The sequence below is a fragment of the Sorex fumeus genome, unplaced genomic scaffold (genome assembly GCF_029834395.1).
Source record: "Sorex fumeus unplaced genomic scaffold, SorFum_2.1 ptg000127l, whole genome shotgun sequence".
Lineage (NCBI taxonomy): Eukaryota > Metazoa > Chordata > Mammalia > Eulipotyphla > Soricidae > Sorex > Sorex fumeus.
This window is the reverse complement of record NW_026606184.1, coordinates 19967-38890: the sequence shown is the minus strand read 5'-3', so window position 1 is coordinate 38890 and position 18924 is coordinate 19967. Positions and strand designations below refer to the sequence as shown.

At 63.6% G+C, this 18924-nt stretch overlaps 1 protein-coding gene across 1 annotated transcript; it reads right to left on the bottom strand.

Moving 5' to 3' along the window:
* Positions 1–1074: 1074 nt before the first annotated feature.
* Positions 1075–15213, bottom strand: LOC130045045 (sodium/potassium-transporting ATPase subunit alpha-2-like). Its single transcript, XM_056137757.1, has 22 exons — positions 15052–15213; positions 14917–14976; positions 13664–13867; positions 12470–12583; positions 11501–11635; positions 10837–10954; positions 10342–10610; positions 9081–9279; positions 7784–7893; positions 7569–7703; positions 7255–7444; positions 6968–7140; positions 6712–6848; positions 5677–5827; positions 5425–5593; positions 5114–5268; positions 4902–5025; positions 4592–4737; positions 3415–3545; positions 3215–3316; positions 2962–3053; positions 1075–1103 (listed from the first exon to the last, which is right to left on the bottom strand). Exons 1-22 carry the CDS (start codon positions 15211–15213, stop codon positions 1075–1077), a joined length of 3105 nt encoding a protein of 1034 aa, XP_055993732.1.
* Between the last annotated feature and the right edge of the window lie 3711 nt (positions 15214–18924).

Genomic DNA, 18924 nt, shown 5'->3' with positions numbered 1-18924 from the left:
GAAGGAGCCCGGGCCGTCCCTGGGTGATGAGTCCCCGGCTGCCCTTCGCCACTTCTGCTTCCTGGGCTCCCTGGCCACTTCCCCCTTCAGACACGCGCCCACTCGGGTCCAGGATCCGGATTCCCGGGGCTGTTGCGGGGAGGAGCCCCAGGACCACATGTTCCCCGGGGAGTGTGGGGAGAACCCAGGGGCAGGTCCACACCCAACCCACAGCTCAGGTCTGGAAGGAGGGGACCTCCCTGGGCTCCACAGGTAAACTGAGGCACGAGGTTCGGGGGAGGAGGGGGGCGCTCTGAGTTTCAGGTGCTTGTTTGTGTGCGGGCAGGAGATGGCCCCCACAGCACTGGTCATCCCCTCCTCCTCCCCTGTTCCCTACACACACACACACACACACACACACACACACACACACACACACGGCTGGTTTCGCTGGCCTGTCCTGCTCCCCTCCCCCATGGCCTGTCCCTCTCGGCCCCTGCGGGCACCAGATCAGATGACCTGGCCGAGAGCCTCTGGTTTCTAGAGTCCCACACTCGCTCCCTCCGCTCAGCCTCGGGGTCTGGTTCAGCAGCGTCAGCAGCGGGAAGGACCCCAGCCTGCCGCCGGCTGTCCCCAGGGGACCTCTGGGGAGCAGCGCCTTGCTGCCAGCACCCCCCAGGAAGCTCACAGGGCGGGCAGGGGGCAGCCCCTGGGCCCCCAACACCCCAACTCTGGGCACTTATGCCCCTCCTCCCGCCTGTGAGCCCTGCCCCTGCAGAGACGTGCTCACTGCCCGTGTCCCCCCACCCTGGCCCACGAGGACCCTCAGGCTGAGATCACAGAGATGCTGCTGACCCCAGCGGCGGCCCCCCATGTGGCCTGGGAGAGATTCGGCTCATGCCCAGCCCCCCAACAAAAGCACATGGGACTGGGCGGGGGGGGTTCTGCTACATTTACTCTGTGGTTCTCCACAGGACGGGGTCCCGGGGAGCCTGCAGGGTAGCGTCCAGACAGGGGTGCATCTCTGTTGATCAGTCCGCTCAGGCTCACAGGGCCAGTCTGGCCACCTGAGTGCTGCATCCCGTTGTCCTGTGCTCAGTAGTAGGTCTCCCTCTCCAGCCAGCCTGGCGGGGGGGGGGGCACAGGGGGAGTGGGGATTGGCCCAGGAAGGGGTGCATGGGAAAGGGTCACGGAAGAGGGGTGCATGGGGGAGGGGAACGGGGAGGAGGGAGAGGGGTGCAGGGGAAGGAGGGGGCACAGGGGAATGAGGGGGAGGGTGCAGGGGTGAGTGGGGAGGGTAGCAGGAGAGGAGTGCAGGGGAAGGGGCACCAAGGAGGGGTGCATGGGGAAGGGGCACAGGGGAAGAAAGGGAGGGGTGCAGGGGTGAGTGGGGAGGGACTCAGGGGAGGGGTGCAGGGGGAAGTGGCATGAAGAAGGGGTGCATGGGGGAGGGACACAGGGGAATGAGGGAGAGGGGTGCAGGGGTGAGTGAGGAGGGTAGCAGGGGAGGAGTACAGGGGAAGGGGAACAAGGGAAGGAGGGGGAAGGGCACAGGGGAAGGAGGGAGAGGGGTGCAGGGGTGAGTGGGGAGGGTAGCAGGGGAGGAGTGCAGGGGAAGGGGAAAAAGGGAAGGAGGGGGAGGGGCACAGGGGAAGAATGGGAGGGGTGCAGGGGTGAGTGGGGAGGGTAGCAGGGGAGGAGTGCAGGGGAAGGGGCACGAAGGAGGGGTGTATGGGGGAGGGGCACAGGGGAACAAGGGGGAGGGGTGCAGGGGTGAGTGGGGAGGGACTCAGGGGAGGGGTGCAGGGGGAAGTGGCATGACGAAGGGGTGCACGGGGGAGGGGCACAGGGGAAGGAGGGAGAGGGGTGCAGGGAGAGGAGGGGGCACAGGGGAATGAGGAGGAGGGGCGCAGGGGTGAGTGGGGAGGGTAGCAGGGGAGGAGTTCAGGGGAAGGGCTGCGAAGGAGGGGTGCATGGGGACGGGGCACAGGGGAAGGAGGGGAGGGGCGCAGGGGTGAGTGGGGAGGGGCGCAGGGGAGGAGTTCAGGGGAAGGGGCTCGAAGGAGGGGTGCACGGGGGAGGGGCACAGGGGAAGAATGGGAGGGGCACAGGGGAACGAGGGGGAGGGGTGCAGGGGTGAGTGGAGAGGGACTCAGGGGAGGAGTACAGGGGAAGGGGAACAAGGGATGGAGGGGGAGGGGCACAGGGGAAGAATGGGAGGGGTGCAGGGGTGAGTGGGGAGGGGCACAGGGGTGAGTGGGGAGGGGCCCAGGGAAGGGGCGCATGGGGAAGGGACAAGGGGAAGAAGGGGAAGGGGCACAGGGGAAGGAGGGGAGGGGCGCAGGGGTGAGTAGGGAGGGGCGCAGGGGAGGAGTTCAGGGGAAGGGCTGCGAAGGAGGGGTGCATGGGGATGGGGCACAGGGGAAGGAGGGGAGGGGCGCAGGGGTGAGTGGGGAGGGTAGCAGGGGAGGAGTTCAGGGGAAGGGCTACGAAGGAGGGGTGCATGGGGAAGGGGCACAGGGGAAGGAGGGGAGGGGCGCAGGGGTGAGTGGGGAGGGGCGCAGGGGAGGAGTTCAGGGGAAGGGCTGCGAAGGAGGGGTGCATGGGGAAGGGGCACAGGGGAAGGAGGGGAGGGGCGCAGGGGTGAGTGGGGGGGGGTAGCAGGGGAGGAGTTCAGGAGAAGGGCTGCGAAGGAGGGGTGCATGGGGATGGGGCACAGGGGAAGGAGGGGAGGGGCGCAGGGGTGAGTGGGGAGGGTAGCAGGGGAGGAGTTCAGGGGAAGGGCCAGGAAGGAGGGGTGCATGGGGACGAGGCACAGGGGAAGGAGGGGAGGGGCGCAGGGGAGGGATGCAGGGGGTGGGGTCCGAGGCAGTCCGCGGGGTCTCCCTCTCCAGCTGGCCCGTGTGGGGCGCCGGGCGGGGCTGGGGGGCAGGGAGCAGGACGGACGTGGGGGCCGGCGAGCGGCCGGGTCGGGGGGCTCACAGCCAGGAAAGTGCCGGATGATCAGCTTCCTGGTCTCGTCGTAGATGAAGATGATGACGCTGTAGGGCACCGCGCAGAACCACCACGTGGCCCTGGCGGAGGGGGGGGGGCAGCTCGGCTCAGCTGCCCTGGTGCGCGACCCCGTCCCCTCGCGGGGCTGTGGGCAGCGCGGAGGGCCCCAGGCCAGGCTCTCGCCTCCAAGTGTGCAGACCCCGTCCCCGGGCGCCCCCGTCCCCGCCCTGCGCCCACGCACTTGAGGGGGTACATCCGCAGGGCCTTGTCCATCCCCGGCGTGTAGGACAGGATGCAGGCCAGCACCGTCTCCTCCAGGATGGCCAGGAGCAGGACCTTGTTCCTGCGGCGAAACAGCCCGTGGAGGACCGCCCCGGGCCGGGGGCCGGGCCTGCAGGCAGGAGCACAGCCCTGGAGCACCCCCCTCCGCGCCCCGCTCACTTCATGCCCTGCTGGAAGACGGAGTTCCGGCGGGTCTTGCAGATGATGAGGTCGGCCCACTGCACCACCACGATGCTGGCGAAGAAGGCCGTGTGGCAGGTGAACTCCACAACCTTCCGCTGCTCGAACGTCTGCGGGCACAGGGCCGTGTGAGCTGCTGCTTCCCTCCCGGGCCCCCCAGGTGGGGGGGGAGGAGGAGGAGGAGGAGGAGGAGGAGAAGGAAAAAGAAGAGGAGATGGAGGAAGAAGAAGGAGGAGGAGGAGGAAGAAGGAGGAGGAGGAAGAAGAAAAAGAGGAGGAGGAGAAGGAAGAAGAAGAAGAAGAAGAAGAAGAAGAAGAAGAAGAAGAAGAAGAAGAAGAAGAAGAAGAAGAAGAGGAGGAGGAGGAGGAGGAGGAGGAGGAGGAGAAGGAGGTGGAGGTGGAGGTGATGGAGGAGGAGGAGGGGGAGAAGGAGGAGAAGAAGAAGAAGGAGGAGGAGGAGGAGCGGGTGGAGGAGGAGGGGGAGGAGGTGGAAGAGGAGGTGGAGGTGATGGAGGAGGAGGAGGAGAAAGAGAAGGAGGAGAAGGAAGAGGAAGATGAGGAGATGGAGGAGGAAGTGGAGGAAGAGGAGGAAGAAGGAGGAGGAGGAAGAGGAGGAGGAGGAGGAAGAAGAAGAAGAAGAAGAAGAAGAAGAAGAAGAAGAAGAAGAGGAGGAGGAGGAGGAGGAAGAAGAAGAGGAGGAAGAGGAGGAGAAGGAGGAAGAAGAAGAAGAAGAAGAAGAAGAAGAAGAAGAAGAAGAAGAAGAAGAAGAAGAAGAAAAGAAGAGGAAGAGGAGGAGGGGGAGAAGGAGAAGAAGGAAGAAGGAGGAGGAGGAGGAGGAGGAGGAGGAGGAAGGCAGCACTGTGGGGCAGGAAAGAGCAGATGTTCCTATCCTCCTTCCCCCTCCGCGGGTACAGACTCAGGGCGGCTGCAGTCAGCACTGCAGGGTCCGACCGAAAAATCACGGGGTCGCAGAGACCAAAGACTCAGAGCAGAGAACAGAGACACAGAGAGCAGAGACTTGGCAGAGACGCAGAGCCGAGAGGCAGGGAGCAGAGAGACAGCAGGGGTGACGCTGGAGACTTGGAGAGGAGACAGCAGGGCGAGGTGCCCCCCGCCCCCGCCCCCGCTGCTGCCCCCACCCTCTGCCCTCCGCCTACCCACTCCTGCCCGTAGCTGTCCTCCAGGTCGCTCTTGTGTTGGTCTTCCCAGTTGACACGGAGGCCCAGCAGGTCGAAGGGCCTGAAGCCGTTCTCGGCCAGGACCACCGAGTAGGTGAAGAACCCCGCCAGGGCCTGGATCATCCCTGGGGGTTCAGGGCCCCTCAGGAGAGGGCACCGTCAGCAGGTTGGGGGTGTCCCCCACCTGGCGTCTGCTCTGTCCTCCTGAGCCATCCAAGCCCCCAGGTGAGGGGCAGGGCACCTTCCCTGCCGTGGGACCAGGGACCCCGCGCCCCGTCCTGGCACCCACCGATCTGCCCATACGCCATGGAGATGAGCCGCTCGTTCACCAGCTTGTCCGTGAGGGCATTCCGCGGCACCCGCTTCATGATGTCACTCTCGGCCGACTCGTAGGCCAGGGAGATGGCCGGGAGCTGGGGGAGGGACCGACAGGCTGAAACAGCCCCCGCCTCTCCACACACCCCCTCCTCCCTCTCTCCCAGGCCCCCTGCCCGGCCGCACCATGTCGGTCCCCAGGTCAATGCAGAGGATGGTGATGGTGCCCAGGGGCAGTGGGATGCTGAGAATGATGAAGAGAAGGAAGGGGGTGATCTCGGGGATGTTGCTGGTCAGCGTGTAGGCGATGGACTTCTTCAGGTTGTCAAAGATGAGGCGGCCTGCGGGAGGCCGGTTGCCCGTCTACGAGCAGCACTCAGGACCCCGAGTGCCAGCTGCCACGGAGACATTCCTGTCCAGCCACTGTCCCATGCCCGAGACCCCCGCCTGGGCCTCAGACTCATCCACTCTCAGAGGCCCCCCGCCCGCGCCCTCACCCTCCTCCACGCCGGTGACGATGGACGCGAAGTTGTCGTCCAGCAGGATCATGTCGGCCGCCTGCTTGGACACGTCTGAGCCCGCGATGCCCATGGCAATGCCAATGTCGGCCTTCTTCAGGGCAGGGGAGTCGTTCACGCCGTCCCCCGTCACGGCCACGATGGCCCCCTGCGGAGCATCCGGGTGCGGTCAGTGTGGCTCCCGCCCTCCACCCTCTCTCCTCCTTGGGGCGACCCCCGCCCCATGCCCACCTGTCGTTGGCAGCCCTCCACGATGATGAGTTTCTGCTGCGGGGACGTGCGGGCAAAGACGATCTCTGTGTGATTGCGCAGCAACTCGTCCAGCTGCGTGGAGTCCATGTGCTTCAGGTCAGAGCCGTGCACCACGCATGCCTTGGCCTCTCTGGGGAGCAGGCGCTGGTCAGGGCTGGCCTGGGTATCGCCAGCTCAGACCCCGCCTCCTGCCAGCTCAGACCACGCCCCCTGCCAGCCCAGGCCCCGCCTCCACCAGCTCAGGCCCTGCCTCCACTAATTCAGGCCCCGCCTCCTGCCAGCTCAGGCCACGCCCCCTGCCAGCCCAGGCCCCGCCTCCACCAGCACAGGCCCCGCCTCCTGCCAGCCCAACAACACCCCCACTTCCTGCCAACTCAGACTCCACCCCTGCCAGCCCAGGCCCTGCCCCTGCCACTCCAGGCCCCGCCTTCTGCCAGCCCAGGCCCCTCCTCCTGCCAGCTCAAACCACGCCCCCTGCCAGTCCAGGCCCCGCCTCCTGCCAGCCCAGGCACCGCCCCTGCCAGCCCAGGCCCTGCCTCCTGCAGCTCAGGCCCCGCCTCCTGCCAGCCCAGCAACACCCCCACTTCCTGCCAACTCAGGCTCCGTCCCTGCCAGCCCAGGCCCTGCCTACTGCCAGCCCAGGCCCCGCCTCCTGCCAACCTCAACCAGTTCAGGCCACGCCTCTACCAGTTGAGGCCCCGCCTCCTGCCAGCCCAGGCCCCGCCTCCTGCCTTGTCAGCTCAGACCCCGCCTCCTGCCAACCCAGGCCACGCCTCCACCAGCTCAGACCCCGCCTCCTGCCCACCCAGGCCCTGCCTCCTGCCCTTGAATTGGGGCCGGGGTCCCAGGACAGCCTCTTTCCCTTGACTACAGATCAATTTCTTGCCTCTGAGCAGAGCCCTCAGGGTCAGCTGGGCAGAGGCACAGCCTGGCCACTCCGGGTCTAGGGGCGAAGAGGACAGGCCACGGAGGCTTTGTAAAGGGAGGGGTTGGGGCTGGGCTGCAGGGCCTCACCTGGGGTTGACCTCTTTGACCGGGATGTCGAGCCGGGCCGCAATGTCCTCCACAGTCTCGGTGCCCTCGGAGATGATGCCCACGCCCTTGGCGATGGCCTTGGCCGTGATGGGGTGGTCACCGGTCACCATGATCACCTGGGGGAGTGGACGGCCGGGATGCACCTTGGTGGCCGTGCGTCTGCTGGAGGGGTCGGCCCTCCCTTCTCATGCCCTTGGAGTGCGGGGCAGAGGTCAGGGGGCGTGCGGACCCCTACCTTGATGCCCGCGCTGCGGCACTTGCTCACAGCGTCGGGCACGGCTGCCCGGGGAGGGTCGATCATGGACATGAGGCCCACGAAGCACAGGTTCTCGGTGGGGAAGTTGACCTCCTCCGTGTTGAATTCGAAATCCTCCCCAAAGGAGTCGGGCAAGTCCAGGTAGCAGAACCCTGAAACGGGGGTGAGACGGGCCGGGCTGGGCCGGACTGGGGTACGCTGCTGCTCTACTCTCCCCCCAGAGCCCCCAGCCCTCCCCGCGCCCCCTCCCCAGGCCCACCCCTCACCCAGCACGCGCTCCCCCAGGCCGCCCAGCTCCAGGTAAGCCTTCTGGAAGTCGTCCTGCATGTTGCTGTCCATGGGGTGCTCGGTCCCGTGGAGCAGGTAACTGGAGCACCTCTCCAGGATTCTCTCAGGAGCCCCCTTCATCAGCAGGACACGGGCTTCGGGCTTCTCCTCGGGAATGTGGATCGATATCTGGGGAGGCAGCATTGCGGCTGCGGGTGGAGGGTGGGCACGGCAGTGCCCTCTGCGCCCTGCCCGCCCGGGTCAGTCCTTGCTGCCCGCGGTCACTCGGCTCTCCGCTCCCCGTCCCGGGTACCTGGTACTTGTTGGTGGAGTTGAAGGGGATCTCGGCCACCTTGGGGTTCTTCTCTCGCATCTCAGTCACGGAGCCGCAGGTCTGCTCGATGAATTTGAGCAGCGCCGACTCGGAGGCATCTCCCGTGGTCCCCCGCTAGGGAAGGGGGCGCACGGTGAGGCCGGGGTGCGGGCTGGGGGAGCCTGGGTGCGGCAGAGCTGGGCGGGGGGCGGCACCTTGATGATCGGGATCATCTCCTGATTGGGCTTGAAGTGGGCCCGGTTGCACAGCCCGGCGATTTGGGACAGGATTTTCCAGGTGCCAGAGCTCTTGTCAAAGGTGTTCTCTGGGGAGGAAGAGGATGCTGGGTGAAGCCGGGCTGCGTCCTGGCCGGCAGCTTCGCGCCCCACAAAAATCACAGACCGGCTTCTGCACCCGCACACGGAGCTTTCCGGAATTTCTTCCCCCTGGGTCTGAACACACTTCTGGCGGCCACTCATTCCAGTCCTGCAGTCCGTTCTTGTCCTCCGTCTCTCTGGGACCATCAGTCCCTCTCAGGAGTGCCCTTGACCCCTGCCCTACACTTGGCTTCTCCCAGGTCATTGGCTCCTTCCATGGCCTTGGCCTCCCCTGTGCCCTTGGCCCCGCCCTCTGTGCCCTTGGCCCCGCCCCTGTGCCCTTGGCCCCTCCCTCTGTGCCCTTGGCCCCGCCCCTGTGCCCTTGGCCCCTCCCTCTGTGCTCTTGGCCCCGCCCCTGTGCCCTTGGCCCCTCCCTCTGTGCCCTTGGCCCCGCCCCTGTGCCCTTGGCCCCTCCCTCTGTGCCCTTGGCCCCGCCCCTGTGCCCTTGGCTCCTCCCTCTGTGCTCTTGGCCCCGCCCCTGTGCCATTGGCCTCTTCCCCTGTGCTATTGGCTCCTCCCCTGTGCCCTTGGTCCCTCCCCCTGTGCCTTTGGCCCCACCCCTGTACCCTTGGCTCCTCCCGTGTCCTCAGCCCCGCCCTTGTGCCCCTGGTCCGAGCCTCCTATGCCCTTGACCCTGCCCTCTGTGTTCTTGGCTCCTCCCTTGTGCCCTTGGCTCTGCCGTGTGCCTTTGGCCCCGCCCTCTGCTCTTGGCCCTGACCCTATGTCCTTGGCCCCACCCTCTGTGCTATTGGCTCCTCCCCTGTGTCCTTGGCCCTTCCCCCTGTACTATTGGCTCCTGTCCTGTGCCCTTGGCCCCTCCCTCTGTGCTCTTGGCCCCGCCCCTGTGCCATTGGCCTCTTCCCCTGTGCTATTGGCTCCTGTCCTGTGCCCTTGGTCCCTCCCCCTGTGCCTTTGGCCCCACCCCTGTACCCTTGGCTCCTCCCCTGTGTCCTCAGCCCCGCCCCTGTGCCCCTGGTCCCAGCCTCCTATGCCCTTGACCCTGCCCCCTGTGTCCTTGGCTCCTCCCCTGTGCCTTTGGCCCTGCCCCTGTGTCCTTGGCTCCTCCCCTGTGCCTTTGGCCCCGCCCCTGTGTCCTTGGTCCCACCCCCCTATGCCCTGGGCCCCGCCCCCTCACCCTGCTGGTCCTCGGTGGTGTCAGCAGTGTACACAGTCTGGTCAAACCACAAGTGGGCCACAGTCATGCGGTTCTGGGTGAGCGTGCCCGTCTTGTCGGAGCAGATGGTGGACGTGGAGCCCAGGGTCTCCACCGCCTCCAGGTTCTTCACCAGACAGTTCTTGTGGGCCATGCGCTTGGCGGTCAGCGTCAGACACACCTGGGAGGTGGGCAGAGAGTGGACAGGGACCGTCTTTCCGATGGCCCTGGGGGTCTGCGAGCCCAGGAGGAGCTGCGGCAGAGCTTCAGAGAGGAGCGTGGGGGCAGGGAGAGCTTAGAGAGCTGAGCCAGGCCTGGCAGGTGGCCGGGGTGGACCCAGCCTCCACTCCTGGGGTTCGTGATGAGAGGCTTCCTGGGGTCACTCCCCGGGGGGCTGCCGTTTAGCACATCCAGTCCCTGCCATTCTGGACGAACCTTCTCAAGAAAGGGTCTCAGACCCGGGCCCACAGACCACACCGGTGGGCAGGAAGCCACGGGCGCCAGCTTGATTAGAAAAGTGGAAGCACTTGGCTCTGACGCAGAGAAGTCAGGGCCTGGGAACAACCCAGGACTGGGCAGGCTCAGAACTTTCCAGAATTTCTTCCCCCCGGGTCTGAACACACTTCTGGCGGCCACTCATGCCAGTCCTGCAGTCCATTCTTGTCCTCTGCCTCTCTGGGACCACTAGTCCGTCTCAGCAGTGCCCTTGACTCCTCCCCTGCACTTGGCTCCTCCCAGGCCATTGACTCCTTCCATGGCCTTAGTCCCGCCCCGGCGCCATTGGCCCCGCCCCCATGCTATTGGCTCCTCCCTTGTGCCTTTGACCCCGCCCCTGTGCCTTCGCCCCTCCCTCTGTTCCCTAGGCCCCGCCCCTGTGCCTTTGGCCCCTCCCTCTGTGCCCTTAGCCCCGCCCCTGTGCCTTGGCCCCGCCCCATGCTGTTGGCCCCTCCCCATACTATAGGCCCCTCCCTTGTGCCCTTGGCCCCGCCCCTGTGCCTTTGGCCCCTCCCTCTGTGCGCTTAGCCCCGCCCCTGTGCCTTGGCCCCTCCCTCTGTGCCCTTAGCCCCGCCCCTGTGCCTTGGCCCCTCCCTCTGTGCCCTTGGCCCCGCCCCCGTGCTCCAGCTCCAGGTGAGCCTTCTGGAAGTCGTCTTGCATCTTGCTGTCCATGGGGTGCTCCTTCCCGCGGAAGAGGTACCTGGAGCACCTTCCCAGGGCCCGTGTCCCTGGCGCCATGCCCACTCACGGTGACAGTGGCCAGCAGTCCCTCGGGCACGTTGGCCACGATGATGCCGATGAGGAAGATGATGGCCTCCAGCCAGTGGTAGCCGAGGATGAGGGCGAGGAAGAAGAAGGAGATGCCCAGGAAGACGGCCACGGCGGTGATGATGTGGATGAAGTGCTCGATCTCCATGGCGATGGGCGTCTTGCCCACCTTCAGCCCCGACGCCAGGATGGCTATGCGGCCCATGATTGTGTTGTCCCCGGTGGCCACCACGATGCCCGTGGCGGTGCCTGTGAACAGAGCTGCCGTGGGCCATGTCCCGCGGTGGCGGTGGTGCGTGGGCCCCAGGGGACAAGCAGCTACCGAGAGCCCAGAGCGGTCAGTTGATCCGAGCCCAACAAGCTCTGGGTGGGGCCCCCTTTCCTGCTTTGACTGTGGAGGCCCCAGATAGAGGCTCTGGGGGGCTTCTCCCCCCTAGGACCTTCCATGGCGGGGTGCTGACGGGCCGCTCCGCACCTTCCACGCAGTTGGTGGAAAAGAAGCAGATATTCCGGGTCTCCAGAGGGTTCTCATGGGTGAACTCGGGGGAGCGGGTCTGCGGTTCCGACTCACCGGTCAGGGAGGAGTTGTCCACCTGCGGGAGGGGGGCAGGTCAGCCAGGCACCAAGACGCCTTTAAGAAGGGATGCCCAGGGGCTGGAGCGATAGCACAGCGGGGAGGGCGCTTGCCTTGCACGCGATCGACCCGGGTTCGATTCCCAGCATCCCATAGGGTCCCCCGAGCACCGGCCAGGAGTGATTCCTGAGCGCAGAGCCAGGAGTCAGCCCTGAACATCGCCGGGTGGGACCCAAAAAGAAAAAAAGAAAGTCCATCTTGGGGCTGGAGCGATAGCACAGCGGGGAGGGCATTTGCCTTGCACATGGCCGACCCGGGTTCAATCCCCAGCATCCCATAGGGTCCCCCGAGCACCGCCAGGAGTGATTCCTGAGTGCATGAGCCAGGAGGAACCCCTGAGCATCGCCGGGTGGGACCCAAAAAGCAAAAGAAGAAGAAGGGTTGTATAGAGGTGGCATCCCTGCCTGTCCCTTGTCTGGAGCCTTCCCTGCACCCTGTGCCCACACCCCACCCCTACACCCCGCACCCTGCCCTGGGGCTCCACCCCTGCACCCTGCACCCTAACCTTGCAGCCTTGTGAAGAGATGAGTCGGATGTCGGCCGGGATCCGGTCGCCGGCCTTCACCTCTACCAGGTCGCCCAGAACCACTTTATCCACGCCAATGTTTAGCTTCTGCCCTTCCCGAATCACCAGCGCTTGCTGCGGGCAGAGGGCGGAATCGGGGCTTCTCCACCGGTTCTCCCCGAAAACGCGTCCTCCAGGCCCGCCATGGCCTCGGGGTTGGGGTGAGGGCTGCGAGGGTCTGCTTCCCTCACGTGGGCCTGACTCTGCGTCCCCCTCCGCCCCCACGGGGCACAGACAGAGGCTGGACCTTGGCATCCCGCTATCCCTGCCCCGTGCCCACTTCCTACTGGGCTCAGACCAGCCAGCACCGTTGAGTGGTCACCGGTGGGGCCCAGCCACCTCGGAAAAGGCCAGTTTGTGAAGCTTGAGTCATTCTTACTGCCAGCTACTTCTACCCAACTCTGAGTCGCTGTGGCCACCGAAAGGTACCAGCATCCCAAGACTGTTTGGGGACTTGTCTGAGGCTTCCAGCCCTGGTGAGGCCCAGCTTCTGATCCCCAGCAATGAGCAGGGACCCCTAAACAGTGCTGGCAGCCCCTGCCTCATGCACCCAGGACACCCACAACCCAGTTGGCCCACCCTCTGCCGTCACCCCGTCTTCTGACTTGCTGAAGGACCGCAGGATATGTGGACGCCAGTCTCCACCTGCCCTGCTTCTCCACCTCTGTTCTGGAACATTCCCACGCTGCATCCCAGCTCTCCTGGATGCAGGAGCCCCCAGCACCCTCCCTGACTGAGCAGAAGTTCTCTTTGGGGGTTTCCAGCTGCCACAAGGGCAGTCACATGCTGCTGCCACTGACCCCCACTGTCCTCTGGGGAACTTGGACCACAGATGAGCAAATCCCATTGTAGCTCCAGCCACTCAAGGGTCTTGTCAAGACCCCGGCCGGCTGCCTCTGTAGCCCATACCTGGGGCACCATGTCCTTGAACGACTCCATGATCTGGGAGCTCTTGGCCTCTTGGTAGTAGGAGAAGCAGCCGGTGATGAAGACCACGGAGGCCAGGACAATGCCCAGGTACAGCTGGGGGGGACGGGAGGAAAGTCCAGAGAGGAAAAGCAACCAGGGCATCATGCCCTCAGGGAGCCACGGTTGCTTGCTCTCATTTGCTTTTGGGTCACACCCGGCGATGCACAGGGGTTCCTCCTGGCTCTGCACTCAGGGAACACTCCTTGACCATATGGGATGCTGGGAATCGAACCCCGGTCAGACACGTGCAAGGCAAACACCCTGCCCGCTGTGCTATCACTCCAGCCCGGCTTGCTCTCATTTTCATTTTGTCCTGTGTGTTTTATTGAGGGGGAGGCACACGTGACAGGACTTCCTCCCGGCTCTGTGCTCAGGAGTGACACTCCTGACGGTGTTCAGGGTACCCTGCGCCCAGTCGGGGATTTGAACCGGGATCAGTGGGGTGCAAGTGACCTTCCACCCTGCACTCTCTCCCCCACCAACCACACCACTTTTTTTTTTTTGGATCACACCTGGCGATGCACAGGGCTGACTCCTGGCTCTGCACTCAGGAGTTACTCCTGGCAGTGCTCAGGGGACCATATGGGATGCTGGGAATCAAACCCAGGTCGGTCGCATGCAAGGCAAACGCCCTCCCCGCTGTGCTATCTCTCCAGCCCCCCTTTTTTTGCTTTTGGGGTCACATTCAGTGATGCTCAGGGGTTCCTCCTGGCTCTGCACTCAGGAGTCACTCCTGGCGGTGCTCGGGGGGCCCTACAGGATGCCGGGGATCGAACCCAGGTTGACGGCGTGCACGGCAAACGCCCTCCCCACTGTGCTCCAGCCTCACCCTCACTTTCCTAACCGATGGAATCTACGTCGAAAGGGCCTGGCAGGGCTGCACAGAAAACCTGGCAAGTTTTCGTCTGAATATGCCAAGACGAAAACCAGAGTCAACCGCATCTGGGATCCGAGGGCACTGGCCCAGGATGCGTTTCTCGGGTGCAAAAGGGTGGTAAGGGGGGACAGCTCTGAGCAGCCCTGCTCGGTCAGCCTGTGGGTCCGGGGTCACTGTGTGGGATGGGCAGGGCAGCTGCCTGGTGTGGACCCCCTGTGCGGTGGGCGGCTGCGTGGGGGTCACCCGCCTGCGCTCACGTTGTCTTTCGTGGTGTCCTGGTTCACTTGGACTTGGATGTAGTAGGCCACGATACAGAGGATGGCCCCAGTCCACAGCAGAAGGGAGAATCCCCCGAACATCTGTTCGCAGAATTTGATCCATTCGGGGGTCTTGGGGGGCGGCGTAAGCACATTGGGGCCATCGCGCTCCAGAATCTTCTGGGCTGTGGTGTGGGTGTGGCCCTGGCAGGGGAGGCACAGGTCGTGGGGACGATTCAGCACCCCCAGGGGACATGCACCAACTTGCCTCCCTGACTTTTGCGCCTGGGGCCCGGGGCCCCTCACGTGGGCAGGGCTGGAGAGAAAACCACGCTGACCCAAAACCTGAAGCAGCCTCTGCTGCCCCCGGTGATCAGGCAGTCACCCTCGGGTGGACACGATGAAGCCTCTAAGTCCAGCCCTGCTGTGCTTGTGGGCCAGGACAGAGCGGCCGTGAGCGGGACCCGTAGTGTGTGTGTGTATAAGGGGGCGGGAGCCAGTGATGCTTGGAGTTTGCTTCTGGGGGCGTCGTTGGTTTTGTTTTTTTTCTTTTTGGGTCACACGCACTGATGCATAGAGGTTCCTCCTGGCTCTGCACTCAGGAATTACCCCGGCAGTGCTCGGGGGACCATCTGGGATGCTGGGAACCGAACCTGGGTCAGCCGCGTGCCAGGCCAACGCCCTCCCCGCTGGGCTATCGCTCCAGCCCCTGGGGGCGTCTGGGCGCCCAGGCCATTCTCACGATTGCACAGAGACTCTGCCGCCCTTCCAGCCCCCCTCCCCGCTGCCCTCTCTCCCGGCAACACAATTTCTTCTTTGTGCAAAGTATCTGAGAACCCAGAGTCTGGGCGGACAATAGGCCAAGGGCTCGGGCCAGGGCCAGGGGCCTCCTTGGGGCCCCCCTAAGAGCCGCTTGCCATAAAGAGCTGTGGGGCTGGAGCAATAGCACAGCGGGGAGGGCGTTGGCCTTGCACGTGGCCAACCCGGGTTCGATTCCCAGCATCCCATAGGATCCCCTGAGCACCACCAGGAGTCATTCCTGAATGCATGAGCCAGGAGGAACCCCTGAGCATCGCCGGGTGTGACCCAAAAAGAAAAACAAAGATGTGAGCGGTGCAGCGGCCGAGGGCCCGCTCTGAAGGACCGCTTCTCCATTTCCTCTCCTGCACGGAAGCCCCTTGGGGTGACCAGGGAGTGTTTGTGGTTGGCTCGGGGGTCACGGCTCTGTCTGCGGGGAACCCCTGTAAACCTACCATTTGCAGGTCCACGGAGTACTTGGCGCTGAGTTCTTCCAGGCTTAGCATGTGGTCCTCCTGCGGGGAGAGACAGGCGTGAGCTTGGGGGTTAAGGGCAGAGTGGCCGCCGGGGGCCTGTGTCCGGCCGCTTACCATGGTCGCCTCCTTCTTCAGTGCCTCCAGGTTCTGCTCTTTGTACTTGAGCTGCCTGACTTTTTTGCTGGAACTGGACTTCTTCCTGGCCTGCATGTTGCTGAAGGTCTGCCCATGGGAAGGGCTGACCACGGGCTCCCTCTCCTCCTCCTTGGCCTCCATGCTGGCCGGGTGGGCTGCCGGGAAGGTGTCCCCCACGGCTCTGTGGCCCCTTTCTTTCCCTGTGGCCCGTGCCCAGGCCCCTGGTGCAGGAGGACGGCGAGGATGGAGGGACCCAGCCTGAGAATTCTGGAAGGGGCCTTAGAAGTGGAGGGGACGGCCGTGGGGGACAGGAGAGAGAGATGACCCGTGGCTGGGGTGGGAGGTGGGAAGGACGCCAAGGGGCTGGTCAGGGCGGGGCTCCAGCCCCACATCTTGACATCACAAAGGTTCTCAGGTTTCCTGGGGGGGGGGGGGCTATCCTCACTGTGGCACCCCAGTGCCTGGACTCAGCCGTCCTTCGAGTCGGGCCCCCAGTCCCCATCGGAGGGGTAGCCGGGCCTGTGTGGGCAGTGCTGATGCCTCTCTGCCCCCCCTCCCCGCACCCCCCCTCCGTTGGAGTATAAGGAGCTTAGGTCTATCAGGTTGCACCCATCACAGTGCTCCCGAGTCATTCCTATTACTTTGTCAATTTTTTTTTTTGCCTTTTGGGTCACACCCAGCAATGCTCAGGGGTTGCTCCTGGCTCTGCACTCAGGAATGACTCCTGGCGGTGCTTGGGGGACCCTATGGGATGCTGGGAATCGAACCTGGGTCGGCCATGTTGGCTGCGTGCAAGGCAAACGCCCTACCCGCTGTGCTATCGCTCCAGCCCCATACTTTGTGAATTTTAATCCAAATAGGAGAATCAATAGTTTCCTGAGATTGTGCATCTTCTTGGAAATGTCTTTCAGCTGCTGTATACGGCTCCCCTTGAGATAAATTCAAAATTTTAAAGAAAACAACGTCAAGGACAAGGAGTCAAACAGGGCATACCTCCTTTTTTTTTTTTTTTTTTTAACTACAGTACAAGTTTAGTGTCCTAGAAGGATCCGACCTTACAAATTGGTTGGGGAAGGGAGCACAAAGAAGTGGTTACAGGGGCTGGAGCTATAGCACAGCGGGTAGGGCGTTTGCCTTGCACGTGGCCGACCTGGGTTCGATCCCCGGCATCCCATATGGTCCCCCAAGCACCGCCAGGAGTGATTCCTGAGTGCAGAGCCAGGAGTAACCCTGAGCAGCCGGGTGTGACCCAAAAAAGCAAAAAAAAAAAACAAACCAAAAAAAAAAACAAAAAAGTTACAAAGTAATGGGAATGACTCGGGAGCACTGTGATGGGTGCAACCTGATAGACCGAAGCTCCTTGTACTCCAACACCCCCCCACACTGTGCCGGGATCCCAGCTGGAGGGTGGGGCGGTGCGAAGGGTGGGGTCCCCTGCCCGCCTCCAGCCTGCTGTGCTCGGGAGGGCGTTGCGCATCTGCCCGGGCGCGGGTGGCCTCCCTCCGTGGACGCCGTGATGGTGTTTGTAAAGCGCGGGCCCCCGCGCCCGTGGGGTCCCGCTCACGGCTGCAGCTTGTCTCTCCCACGGTCCCGGCCCACGGCTGCAGCTGCTCGGTTCACTCCGTGCCAGCCCGCCCCGCCGCCTTCCCACACTCATTCCTGGCTCTGCTCACCAGCCCTGCGCACGGCCGGCTCCTTCCCCAGCGCCTGCCTCTGCCCGCGCAGGGCAGGGCTCGGCCAGGGGACGACTCTCCTGCCTCCGGGTTGGGCTCGGGGCTGCAGCCCATTTGTTTGTCTTCTCCGTGGAAAGGGCCACGTCAAAACCCTAGTCCTGCCCCTTCTCTGCTGGCGGTGCGGGATGGTCACTGTGTTCAGCCTGGCGGGACAGTCACTGTGTTCAGCCTGGCGGGACGCTCACTGTGTTCAGTCTGACCTCGAGTGTCCAAGCTCGCTCCTGCCTCAGGGGCTCTGCTCGCCCTGCCTGGGGCACCAGGGTCCAACCTGTCGGCCACCTGTGGCAACTTCCCCACTGTACTGTCTCCTAGGTCCTTTCTCCCTCTCTCCCTCTCTCCCTCCCTCTCTCTCTTTCCTCTCTGTTTCTCCCTCTCTCCCTCTCCCTCTCTCTCAAACTCTCTCTCCTCTCTCCCTACCTCTCTCTCCTCTCCCTCTCCTCTTTCCCTCCCTCCCTCTCTCTTTTCCTCTCTCCCTGCCTCTCCTCTCTCTCCATCTCTCCCTCTCCCTCTCTTTTTTCCCTCCCTTTCTCTGTCTTCCTCTCTCCCTCCGCCTCCTCCTCTCCTCTCTCTCCCTCCCTCCCTCTGTCTCCTCTTCCTCTCTCTCCTTCTCTGTCTCTCCCTCTCCCTCTTCCTCCTTCTCTCTGTCTCCTCTCTCTCTCCCTCCCTCCCTCTCTCTCCTACCTCTTTCCCTCTCTCTCCTGTCTCTCCTCTCTCCCTCTCCTCTCTCATATTTAGGAATGCATTTTCTTTTTTTCTCTTTCTTTCTTTCTTTCTTTCTTTCTTCCTTCCTTCCTTCCTTTCTTTCTTTCTTTCTTTCTTTCTTTCTTTCTTCCCTTCCCTCCTTCCTTCCTTCCTTCCTTCTTCCTTCCTTCCTTCCTTCCATCCTTCCTTCCTTCCTTCCTTCCTTCCTCCTTCCTTCCTCCTTCCTTCCTTCCTTCCTCCTTCCTTCCTTCTTCCTTTCTTCCTTCCTTCTTCCTTCCATCCTTCCGTCCTTCCTTCCTTCCTCCTTCCTTCCTTCCTTCCTTCCTTCCTTCCTTCCTTGCTCCTTCCTTCCTTCCTTCCTTCCTTCCTTCCTTCCTTCTTTCCTTCCATCCTCCCTCCCTTCCTTCCTTCCTTCCTTCCTTCCTTCCTTCCTTCCTTCCTTCCTTTTCATTTGTTTTGGGGCCACACTCAGCAATGCTCAGGACCGACTCCTGGCAGGAGCCAGAATCACTCCCAGCAGTGCTCGGGGGACCCTTCAGGATGCCGGGGATGGAACACAGGTCGGCATCTTGCAGGCAAACGCCCTGCCCACAGCACTATCACTCCATCCCCGGTTTTTATTTTCTAAAACTGCAGCCTGGGCCTAGGGCGATGGCTCAAAGGGCCGAGCTTGTCTCTGCCCGCAGGAGGCCCGGCCTTTGCTCTTATCTCAGCATCACGGGCCTCGCCTTGACCTCTCTCCGCACGTCCGCCTTGTCCAGGACTCGGACACTCAGTGCAGTGGCATCCCGGCTTTGCTCTTTTTTTTTTTTTTTAATTTTTTTGGAGTCACACCCAGCTGATTCAGGAATTCCTCCTGGCGGTGCTCGGGGGACCCTATGGGATGCTGGGGATCGAACCCGGGTCTGCCGCGTGCCAGGCCAACGCCCTCCCCGCTGTGCTGTCACTCCAGCCCCTCCCCGTTTTGCTCTCTCCCGTCTTCTGCTGTCCACGCGGAAGCAGACATAGGCCTGGTCCCAAGGGCATTTCCTCTTCCTCCTCGGGGATGCTGGCCGCTGGCTCGTGGGCAGGACACCCACAGACGTCCCCCTGGAGCGGGTCCCACCGAAGGTGGCTTTGGCTATGCCCAGTTGCTACTTGTTCAAAGCTGCTACTGTAACAGGTTTCAGGGAGTGTGTGTGTGTGTGGGGGGGGGGGGCGGGAGGCGCGGAAGATTCCCGATGCCACTGGGACACTCAGCAGGACTGTCCCTGCTCCCGTCCTGCTACGGCTGTGACCAGTAGGGCCACCCAGAGCCCTGCTCTAGATAATAGCTCGGCCTCTGCCCGCCGGGGGCCGCTCCTGGCTGAGGTCAGGAAGAACCTCTCCTCCCACATCCCGGTGGAGGCCTGCCAAGCCCTCCCCGCCTCTCCCCTCC

Excerpts from the sequence above, each read along its gene's own strand:
- LOC130045045 (XM_056137757.1), bottom strand. The coding sequence starts at position 15,213 with ATGGAGGCCAAGGAGGAGGAGAGGGAGCCCGTGGTCAGCCCTTCCCAT. Across the intron at positions 10,955-11,500 it reads TCTCTTCACAAGGCTGCAAG|GTGGACAACTCCTCCCTGAC; the intron begins GTTAGGGTGCAG and ends CCCCTCCCGCAG. Across the intron at positions 3,317-3,414 it reads GTCTTCCAGCAGGGCATGAA|GAACAAGGTCCTGCTCCTGG; the intron begins GTGAGCGGGGCG and ends GTTTCGCCGCAG.